At 41.3% G+C, this 10,366-nt stretch overlaps 5 protein-coding genes across 5 annotated transcripts; 2 read left to right on the forward strand and 3 right to left on the reverse strand.

The window, feature by feature from the left end:
* The first annotated feature begins 79 nt into the window (after positions 1-79).
* Spase22-23 (Signal peptidase complex subunit Spase22-23) lies at positions 80-821 on the forward strand. Its single transcript, XM_068299134.1, has one exon. The coding sequence runs from the start codon at positions 196-198 to the stop codon at positions 733-735; it is 540 nt and encodes a 179-aa protein (XP_068155235.1). The 5' UTR covers positions 80-195; the 3' UTR covers positions 736-821.
* Positions 766-2,441, reverse strand: LOC137583937 (solute carrier family 25 member 35-like). The gene is made up of 4 exons (XM_068299132.1): positions 2,177-2,441; positions 1,686-2,102; positions 1,481-1,616; positions 766-1,412 (listed from the first exon to the last, which is right to left on the reverse strand). Exons 2-4 carry the CDS (start codon positions 1,931-1,933, stop codon positions 885-887), a joined length of 912 nt encoding a protein of 303 aa, XP_068155233.1. The 5' UTR covers positions 1,934-2,102; positions 2,177-2,441; the 3' UTR covers positions 766-884.
* A 191-nt stretch (positions 2,442-2,632) lies between these two features.
* On the forward strand, positions 2,633-6,062 carry Spps (Sp1-like factor for pairing sensitive-silencing). The gene has a single exon (XM_068299130.1). It carries the CDS (start codon positions 2,931-2,933, stop codon positions 5,781-5,783), a length of 2,853 nt encoding a protein of 950 aa, XP_068155231.1. The 5' UTR covers positions 2,633-2,930; the 3' UTR covers positions 5,784-6,062.
* A 296-nt stretch (positions 6,063-6,358) lies between these two features.
* LOC137583938 (telomere-binding protein cav-like) lies at positions 6,359-7,525 on the reverse strand. Its single transcript, XM_068299133.1, has 2 exons — positions 7,313-7,525; positions 6,359-7,254 (listed from the first exon to the last, which is right to left on the reverse strand). The coding sequence occupies exons 1-2, from the start codon at positions 7,433-7,435 to the stop codon at positions 6,550-6,552; spliced, it is 828 nt and encodes a 275-aa protein (XP_068155234.1). The 5' UTR covers positions 7,436-7,525; the 3' UTR covers positions 6,359-6,549.
* A 1,615-nt stretch (positions 7,526-9,140) lies between these two features.
* Positions 9,141-10,286, reverse strand: LOC137584407 (telomere-binding protein cav-like). The gene is made up of 2 exons (XM_068299785.1): positions 10,089-10,286; positions 9,141-10,030 (listed from the first exon to the last, which is right to left on the reverse strand). Exons 1-2 carry the CDS (start codon positions 10,206-10,208, stop codon positions 9,323-9,325), a joined length of 828 nt encoding a protein of 275 aa, XP_068155886.1. The 5' UTR covers positions 10,209-10,286; the 3' UTR covers positions 9,141-9,322.
* Between the last annotated feature and the right edge of the window lie 80 nt (positions 10,287-10,366).

Genomic DNA, 10,366 nt, shown 5'->3' on the forward strand with positions numbered 1-10,366 from the left:
AAATGTATGTTGGGTATCGTTCAGTCATTTAGCACTCGAAAACATCGATAGTGTCATCTTCTTAAAAAAGCCAGAATTCCCGATACTCGATTTGACGTGAAAAAAGTGAATTAGCAGCACTGCTGGCAGTGAATATTATTTTTTACTCAATACGTGTCATTTGATTTTAGCCGAAACGCAGGATTATAATTAAAAATGCACACGGTACTAACCAGAGGCAATGCTACAGTGGCATACTCCCTGAGTGTGCTAGCTTGTCTAACCTTTAGCTGCTTTCTCTCCACGGTTTTTCTGGACTACCGAACCGATGCTAATATCAATACTGTCCGTGTCCTGGTAAAAAATGTTCCCGATTATGGCGCATCCCGGGAGAAACATGACCTCGGCTTCATCACTTTCGATCTGGAGACGAATCTCACCAGTATCTTTAACTGGAATGTGAAACAACTGTTTCTGTATTTGACAGCTGAATACAAGACACCGACGAATCAATTAAATCAAGTGGTTCTTTGGGACAAGATCATCTTGCGTGGCGAAAACGCTGTGCTGGACTTCAAGAACATGAATACCAAATACTACTTCTGGGACGATGGCAACGGGTTGAAGGACAATCGTAATGTGACATTGTCTCTGTCCTGGAACATTATTCCAAATGCCGGTTTACTGCCCTCGGTGCAATCAACTGGCAAACACACATTCAAATTCCCAACCGAATATTCGGCATCGTCCATTTAAGATATTAAGTTTCAAAATGCACTGATAATGTTCTGTAAACTAGTGTGTATTTAATAAAAAAAAAAAAAAAAACATAATATACACAATCTTTTCAACACGGAAAATTGTCAAAAAATCAGAATACTTTTAACTGATATTAACAAATATCTTTATAACATAAACTGATTCTTGAGATGAACCAATTCGTCAAAGAAAACCAAGGTCAACGTCGTGTGCGGAGCTACACGCAGATAGTTGGCCCAGAAACCTTTGTATAGACCATATATACCCTCAGATTTCAGAATCTTGATACAGCAATCCAATGCACCACTATATGTGACACCGCGGCCTTTGGAGTCCACTGCTTGGTTAAATAGGCGGGTGGCAATTACATCGAGTGGTGTACTTGCTACTGCAAGAAAAGTTCCAGCAAATAGGCTCGAACAAAAGGATACGCTGGTCGGTCGAGTGAGCCATTCATTATCGTTTAGCACGGATTTCATTTTGCCAAAGGTTGCAATTTGTACACTGGAGGCAACTGTGGCCCGGTATATAGATGCCATCGATCCACGCCAGAGACCAAAGAATCCGTTGTTATGGAATATGGTGCGAATGGCATCCACCATCGAGCTATGGGAATGACGATGACGTCCGACAGCAATTTTATCCACAGTCTGAGATTGTAATTGTGTCTTTATCTGTAAGCAACAGAGCATGTTATCTTATCATTCTTAATTATTTATTTCATTACGTAACTTCTCTATACCAGGAAAAAAGGGTTTCCAGCGAAGGAGCCAGTCACACCGCCCAGGGCTCCCCAAAATAGTCCCAAACCGTAGGAGACATCTCCGTCTTTTGTGTGCATCCAATGGTTATCAATAGCTATTGAATAAACGCCCAATCTGCTCGGATGGTAAACTATTATTAAAATTAGCTGTAATGTTATCAAGGATATAAAGAGGATTCCTAACCTGATTGAATTGATTACAAAGCGAAAGCATAAAGACGGAACCAATCCCTGTTGAAGGGCTAATAGTCCATCATTTTTTAATACAGTATAGAAGGCCTGAGCTACGCCTTTATAGGGTTCCACATAAGTTCCACGGCGTGCCAATTCACCCTGTAGCTGTACTCGTGTCTTTATTACATCCAGGGGATTTGTAAAAACGGTTGCCCCCATTGCAGCCACTCCTCCTAAGATAAAATCACTTACGGACATTGTGGAATGAACTATTGTCTAACCGTTTACAGTACTAATTACACTGACTTGTCTGTCCAGCTGATACCTAAAGTGTTTTGAATCAATGGAAAACTAGTTTCCAGGTATACCACCGAAATTTCCATCAGTCCAGAAATACATAGATTCAACCGTAAATTTGAAAGGTTTGCTATGGATTATTTTAGATAAGATAAACATGGTTAGGAATTGTTTTTAGAGCTATTATTATCATAGTTTACTTACTTTCCAGAAGGGATCTAATGATATAATCTGAATATGATGATAATTGCTGTGAGATCTTTGATTCAACATAGTAATAAAAGTTTTCGTTATCGTCTTAATTGAAATTGAGATCTGCAATGCTGCTGGAGTCGAATTCCATGTTGTTTATTTAAAGTAATTTATTTTATGTATTATGGTTAATAGTCTGAAACAAACGTACTCAAAATGCTTTTAAGTTAGTTAAAATATAAATTATTTGATTGATCAATAACAAATCTTATTGCAAAATACTTTAATAACGAAAGTGACAAACACCAAAAGAGACAAAATTTCGAAAATCAAAAATTACCACAGAGTTACCAAACTGTTCGACGTTCATAATTGTGTGACCATGTTACGTATTCGATAACTATCGTTTGAGTTGTACTCACGTCTTCGAACCGGGTTCGAGTTGTACCCGTCGCGTTTGTGTTTGTCAAAACAAAAAAAAATAAATTTATAAAAAATTCATATATTTTAGTAAAATTTGTGTTGGTTTTAATTGTAAAACAAAACAATTGACGTATTGAAATGTAAACAAAGTGCCCTTGCATTTGTCTATATTAGTGTGTGTATGTGTGCATGAAAAGTTAATTTTTAAATAGAAAAGAGCAATCAACGACAGGAGCGTCGCAACAACTCGAAAGGAAAAGATTATAGTTAGGAAGAGAAAATGGATAACTAAAAAAAAACCAGTCAAAGATTGGGAATACTGAAGTGCGTAAACGGAATAAGTATGCTGCAATATAAGAGTGCCACAACAACAGCCAGCAGCGGCACGGGCAAGGGTCCTCAACCTGCTCAATCCACTCAAGGTGGTCCACAACCTGCTAGTATTCCGGTCCCTCAAATGCAGCAGATTATAAATATACACCAGATGCCACCACAATTCACCGCTCCCGGTGGTAGTGCCACCACGGGTCTGCCCCAAAACATGTTTCAGATTGTCCAACCGATGCCTATGCAGACGGTAAATATTGATGGTCAAGAGGCCATCTTTATTCCCAATCTAAATGCCCAAATGGGTCAACTAGCGACAGCTCAGGCGGTAAATATCAATGGACAGCAGGCATTTATAACTCCCAATGGTCAGATTGTGAGAGCTCCGCAGCAGCAGCAACAGCAGTTGCCAGCAACGGCGATTAATGGATTGGGCCAGGAGCAGCAGCAGCAGCAAAGTCAATTGTTTAGCATTCCAGTGGCAAATTTCATTCAGCAGCAGCAGCAGCAACAACAACAGCAACAAGTCCAATCCCAGCAGCAGCACCACCAACAACAACAACAGCAGCAGGTGGCAGTACCTGGAAATACGGCGCCTAATGGCAGTGGTGGTACATTCACTATACCAGGAACCAATCTACAGATACCTACCTCTGTGGCTGCAGCCAATGGTCTTTTGGGAAATTTAACGAATCTCTTAGGCGGAGCCGGTGCTGGTGGCGCGGGTGTAGGAAGCGCAGTAAAACTGGAGAATGGCCAGATACAATTGCGTCCTCAATTGCTGCAGTTTCCCTCCGCGGCTCTGCCACAACAACCCACATTTGTACCACAACAACAGCAGCAGACGGTGGCTGTTCAAATTCCAATGCAAACGGCAAATGGCCAAACCATTTACCAAACAGTTCATGTGCCAGTGCAAACAGCTGCTGCGCCTCAGCCCAACCTCATGCAAGCCCAGACACTTCCACTGCCCGGTCACGCTCAGATGCAGTTAATGCCACAGTTCACACAAATTGCACAAATTGTGACGCCCAATGGACAGATTCAGCAGGTGCAATTGGCCATGCCGTATCCACAGTTGCCACCCAATGCCAACATCATTCACATACAGAATCCTCACCAGCAGCAGCAGCAGCATCAACAACAGCAGCTTCTACAGGCCATTAATGAGGCTTCAGCAGGTGGACAATTGCCAGCAAATCAACCGATTACAATCACCAATGCACAGGGTCAGCAATTGACTGTGATTCCTACCCAACTAAGACAGAATTCGGTTGCTCCGCCCGCTGGAGCAGCTGCACCACCAACTGCGCTTCCTGTACCCGCTCCTGCACCGACACCTGCTCCAACACTAACTCCACTGCAGTTGCCACCCAATCTTCAGGCTTTACCCATACAAAACATTCCCGGATTGGGTCAAGTGCAGATCATACAAGCGAATCAATTGCCAACCAACCTGCCTGCCAATTTACAGCACTTAATGGGTCAGTTACCTAGCTTAACCCAACCGAAACAGGAACCACAAAGTCCCAATCAAATGTTGACCCAAATCAAACAGGAACCGCCAGATAATCTGAATCCCATCCCAGCTCCAGCCCCGACTCCCACTCCCACTTCAATAGGAGCAACACCTGTTGCTGCTCATCCTCCTCCTGCTGTCAATCCTCCGCAGTCCACCACCGCTCAACAAATCAAATTCATACAATCTGAAGGAAATTCGCTTGCCAGTGTGACTATACCGGCGTCGATTCAAATCACTGCCTTACCTACGACACCAACAACTACTCAGGCCCAAGGCGTTTCTTCCTCCAGAAGTTTAACCAAAACGCAACCCATTAGCACTCAAATAACGATAGCACCGACTGGAGGTCAGGTGGTCTCACGAACTGGAGCCAGTATAAGACACACTTCAACCATCAGCAACAACAGCACAACCCATTTAAACAATGCACCCGCATCGGCAGCAACTCCCGTAAATCCGCCCACTCAAACCACTGTAAGTGTCAATATTAATGTGGACACTGGAAATGCACCGGCGACTACACCCGCATTGGTTCCGGAAATCAAACCCCGTCTAAAGCGTGTGGCCTGCACTTGTCCCAATTGCACAGATGGAGAGAAGCATTCGGATCGAAAGCGTCAGCATATTTGTCATATTCCCGGTTGCCAGAAAGTGTACGGCAAGACCTCACATCTGCGTGCCCATTTACGTTGGCATACGGGGGAACGACCATTTGTTTGTTCCTGGGTTTTCTGTGGCAAACGATTCACTCGGTCCGATGAGTTACAGCGGCACAGACGCACCCACACGGGGGAAAAGCGTTTCCAGTGCGGCGAGTGCAACAAGAAGTTCATGCGTAGCGATCACCTATCTAAGCACATCAAGACCCACTTTAAGACCCGCTCCGGAGTCGAACAGATCGATCTGAATATCAAGCAGGAGCAGAAACAGCATGCTCCCAAGACAATTAGTACAATGAGTGGCATTGTGACCATTGAGTTGCCGGGTGGAGCTAGTGGTGGTGGCACTGGAGCCGGAAGTGGTGCCTCGAGTGTGGCCGCAACGGTTGCAGGCTCAACTGTAACGGCAACGCCCGGAGGAGCCACAATTGTTCAACTTCCATCTGCCCATTCACAGCAGGGGCAGGAAGATGGGGCCATAAATACCTTTGGCGAAGAAGATGATGACGAGGAGGATGATGGCGAAGAAGGCGAAGACGACGAAATGACCGAGGAAGATGGCGAAGACGATGAAGAAGACGACGAGCTTGAGATGGATGAACAAGATGATGACGACGAAGATAGTGGAGATGAGGAGAAGATGACCATTTCGGTTAGCGAGCTGGGCGAAAACAACTCATCCAACTAGCATTCGGAGTCCCTGTTCATGGAACAGTTCATGTTTGATCATTTCCCATAGCACAGGATTGTTATAGAATTTTAAACGAGATCCAATTGAATTGTATAAACCCTCACCCCCATACGCACCTGCCACAATCCATCAAAATGTACATTTGTATATATATATATATATACATACATATTAAATATATATCATTATAATGTCTAGTTCAAGTTTTTTAACCTTATGATACACTAAAAGATAAAAATCAAAATAGAAATACAAAACTAAAATTGTCCTTTTTCATCTCGCCCATTTATATAATTTGTGAGCAAAAATATGTATCCTTATTTTGATTAGAAATATGTATTGTTACATATAAGAACTGTATATAGTTTGTCGATAATATTTTTGACTTAGTAACGTGATTTTTGCCCAATTTAACATTTTAAAAGTAAAAATATTTAACTTTTTATGTAAACATGAACAGGTTTAAGGCAATTTTTATAACCCTAATTGAGAAATACAAATTGTACAGTATCAAAATAAATTTCTAAAATGACAAAAAAACAACGCTTTAACAATTTTAAGACATTGTGGAATGGAATTTCAACGAAATTTCAAATTAAGAAATTATTTATTTATTATTCACTTTAGTAGAAAAAACGCTGTGGCGGCAAAAATTTTGAGACATATGAAATGCTTTGCCGCCACTGTATATATATATATAGATAAACTTAAAGAAAACACAAGATTCATTCTTAACTTAATTATCATCTTTTCCGTCTGAGATTTACAAGAGCTTGTCAGCATCATCCTCGGTGGATGTTGCTTGAACTTGAGTATTAAATGATACGTAATCAGCGCCCTGGCCTTCGCTTTCACTCTGGGTGAAAAGCAATTCATCGGAGCAAAGAGTCATGGATTCCGAATTGATCTCATCGATATCCTGTAGCCAGTCAGGTTGTGCAACTACTTGCGGCGAAGGCATAGCTATATTGATAATCCCAATGGTATTTCCTTGATTGGTTTCGTCCTCCTCAATGTCATCGCCGATGCCATCCACGTTAAATGCTTCAATAACAGGGGCCTCTTCCCAATTATCCTGCCCTGCCTTGTTTTGAAGTGAGGGTAGCGATCGGTGTACTGCATCTTGGTCTTCGCGCGCATTATTTTCCAGCTGACGTACAAGCGTATTGTTCCAAATAGTCAACCGCACGTTATTGTCCTTCTTAAACTCACAAAGATTGATGTACTTGTATTTAGCTACAACCTCATCGGAGTAGGGCGTAACCATGCGGCGATTGACTGCCTTGGTCAACATTGCGTCGATCAAACGATTTGAACGGTTTGCCAGGCGTCCCTTCGCTTCCAATCTCTTTTTGGCATCGTGTACGCAATTGAGGTGGGTCATATTCACTTGTAATTTGGTCCGCAAGCAGAGCTCTCTTACCTCATTTGCATTATACTGGCGTTTAAGGTCTTCAATGGTCACTTTCTGTAATAGGGAAAGATTTTTGGTTTGTGCGACTGCCAAAAAACTGTAAACCACTTACAGTCCGCTCAAACATGTAGAGTGCTAATTCCTGGTCGTAGATCTCACTGTCCGAGCTTAGTATTGCACGTTTTTCCACCTCCTGGTGGAGTCTAAGAGTCTCCAACCACAGTAAAAGCGACATTTCGTTTTCAAATTGCTGTGTTCAAAAAATGTTGTTGGTCTTCAAAGAATAAAAATGTTCGTTAAATATTTGAGCACCGTTATCGTTATCGACATGATCGAATCACAATTATCGTTATCGGCGGATTCGGAGCAAGCCTATCGCTAATCGACATCATCGGAGCAAAGTTATCGTAATCGACATCATCGGAGCAATGTTATCGCTACCGACATTATCGGATGAACGTGTTATCGGTTTGTTTTATTATCGATTTTCGATTAATATTTGGCAGATGGCAACACTATTGAGCAGAAGGAGAGGAAAAGAAATGCAGAAAAACGAAACTCGACCAAGATTAACAGCAAATTAAATAAACTTGGACCGCAGTCAATAAAAGAGCAAAACGAAAGCTTCGTGATATACAAATTTAAACGAAATTATAGTATTATATATACAAATGTACATATTAAATATATATCATTATAATGTCTAGTTCAAGTTTTTTAACCTTATGATACACTAAAAGATAAAAATCAAAATAGAAATACAAAACTAAAATTGTCCTTTTTCATCTCGCCCATTTATATAATTTGTGAGCAAAAATATGTATCCTTATTTTGATTAGAAATATGTATTGTTACATATAAGAACTGTATATAGTTTGTCGATAATATTTTTGACTTAGTAACGTGATTTTTGCCCAATTTAACATTTTAAAAGTAAAAATATTTAACTTTTTATGTAAACATGAACAGGTTTAAGGCAATTTTTATAACCCTAATTGAGAAATACAAATTGTACAGTATCAAAATAGATTTCTAAAATGACAAAAAAACAACGCTTTAACAATTTCAAGAATCGTTGGAATGGAATTTCAACGAAATTTCAAATTAAGAAATTATTTATTTATTATTCACTTTAGTAGAAAAAACGCTGTGGCGGCAAAAATTTTGAGACATATGAAATGTTTTGCCGCCACTGTATATATATATATATATAGATAAACTTAAAGAAAACACAAGATTCATTCTTAACTTAATTATCATCTTTTCCGTCTGAGATTTACAAGAGCTTGTCAGCATCATCCTCGGTGGATGTTGCTTGAACTTGAGTATTAAATGATACGTAATCAGCGCCCTGGCATTCGCTTTCACTCTGGGTGAAAAGCAATTCATCGGAGCAAAGAGTCATGGATTCCGAATTGATCTCATCGATATCCTGTAGCCAGTCAGGTTGTGCAACTACTTGCGGCGAAGGCATAGCTATATTGATAATCCCAATGGTATTTCCTTGATTGGTTTCGTCCTCCTCAATGTCATCGCCGATGCCATCCACGTTAAATGCTTCAATAACAGGGGCCTCTTCCCAATTATCCTGCCCTGCCTCGTTTTGAAGTGAGGGTAGAGGTCAGGTGGTCTCACGAACTGGAGCCAGTATAAGACACACTTCAACCATCAGCAACAACAGCACAACCCATTTAAACAATGCACCCGCATCGGCAGCAACTCCCGTAAATCCGCCCACTCAAACCACTGTAAGTGTCAATATTAATGTGGACACTGGAAATGCACCGGCGACTACACCCGCATTGGTTTCGGAAATCAAACCCCGTCTAAAGCGTGTGGCCTGCACTTGTCCCAATTGCACAGATGGGGAGAAGCATTCGGATCGAAAGCGTCAGCATATTTGTCATATTCCCGGTTGCCAGAAAGTGTACGGCAAGACCTCACATCTGCGTGCCCATTTACGTTGGCATACTTTAGTAGAAAAAACGATGTGGCGGCAAAAATTTTGAGACATATGAAATGCTTTGCCGCCACTGTATATATATATATATAGATAAACTTAAAGAAAACACAAGATTCATTCTTAACTTAATTATCATCTCCATATTTATCCGTCTGAGATTTACAAGAGCTTGTCAGCATCATCATCCTGGGTGGATGTTGCTTGAACTTGAGTATTAAATGATACGTAATCAGCGCCCTGGCCTTCGCTTTCACTCTGGGTGTGAAGCAATTCTTCGGAGCAAAGAGTCATGGATTCCGAATTGATCTCATCGATATCCTGTAGCCAGTCAGGTTGTGCAACTACTTGCGGCGAAGGCATAGCTATATTGATAATCCCAATGGTATTTCCTTGATTGGTTTCGTCCTCCTCAATGTCATCGCCGATGCCATCCACGTTAAATGCTTCAATAACAGGGGCCTCTTCCCAATTATCCTGTCCTGCCTCGTTTTGAAGTGAGGGTAGCGATCGGTGTACTGCATCTTGGTCTTCGCGCGCATTATTTTCCAGCTGACGTACAAGCGTTTTGTTCCAAATATTCAACCGCACGTTATTGTCCTTCTTAAACTCACAAAGATTGATGTACTTGTATTTAGCTACATCGTCATCGGAGTATGGCGTAACCATGCGGCGATTGACTGCCTTGGTCAACATTGCGTCGATGAAACGATTTGAACGGTTTGCCAGGCGTCCCTTCGCTTCCAATCTCTTTTTGGCATCGTGAACGCAATTGAGGTGGGTCATATTCACTTTTAATTTGGTCCGCAAGCAGAGCTCTCTTACCTCATTTGCATTATACTGGCGTTTAAGGTCTTCAATGGTCACTTTCTGTAATAGGGAAAGATTTTTGGTTTGTGCGACCGCCAAAAAACTGTAAACCACTTACAGTCCGCTCAAATATGTAGAGTGCTAATTCCTGGTTGATCTCACTGGCCGCGCTTAGCATTGCACTTTTTTCCACCTCCTGGTGGAGTCTAAGAGTCTCCAACCACAGTAAAAGCGACATTTCGTTTTCAAATTGCTGAAATTGAATTGAATAAAAATGTTTGTGGAATATTTGAGCACCGTTATCGTTATCGACATGATCGAATTATTATTGTTATCAGACATTATCAAATCACAATTATCGTTATCGGCAGTATCGGAGCTAGCCTATCGGTAATC

This window comes from Drosophila tropicalis, unplaced genomic scaffold (assembly GCF_018151085.1).
Source record: "Drosophila tropicalis isolate 14030-0801.00 unplaced genomic scaffold, ASM1815108v1 contig_878, whole genome shotgun sequence".
NCBI lineage: Eukaryota > Metazoa > Arthropoda > Insecta > Diptera > Drosophilidae > Drosophila > Drosophila tropicalis.

Coding starts and splice junctions, on each gene's coding strand:
- Spase22-23 (XM_068299134.1), top strand. CDS start 196: ATGCACACGGTACTAACCAGAGGCAATGCTACAGTGGCATACTCCCTG.
- LOC137583937 (XM_068299132.1), bottom strand. CDS start 1,933: ATGTCCGTAAGTGATTTTATCTTAGGAGGAGTGGCTGCAATGGGGGCA. Junction 1,617..1,685: donor TTTGTAATCAATTCAATCAG/GTTAGGAATCCT, acceptor CCATCCGAGCAG/ATTGGGCGTTTATTCAATAG. Junction 1,413..1,480: donor CTGGAAACCCTTTTTTCCTG/GTATAGAGAAGT, acceptor TGTTGCTTACAG/ATAAAGACACAATTACAATC.
- Spps (XM_068299130.1), top strand. CDS start 2,931: ATGCTGCAATATAAGAGTGCCACAACAACAGCCAGCAGCGGCACGGGC.
- LOC137583938 (XM_068299133.1), bottom strand. CDS start 7,435: ATGTCGCTTTTACTGTGGTTGGAGACTCTTAGACTCCACCAGGAGGTG. Junction 7,255..7,312: donor TCTACATGTTTGAGCGGACT/GTAAGTGGTTTA, acceptor TCCCTATTACAG/AAAGTGACCATTGAAGACCT.
- LOC137584407 (XM_068299785.1), bottom strand. CDS start 10,208: ATGTCGCTTTTACTGTGGTTGGAGACTCTTAGACTCCACCAGGAGGTG. Junction 10,031..10,088: donor TCTACATATTTGAGCGGACT/GTAAGTGGTTTA, acceptor TCCCTATTACAG/AAAGTGACCATTGAAGACCT.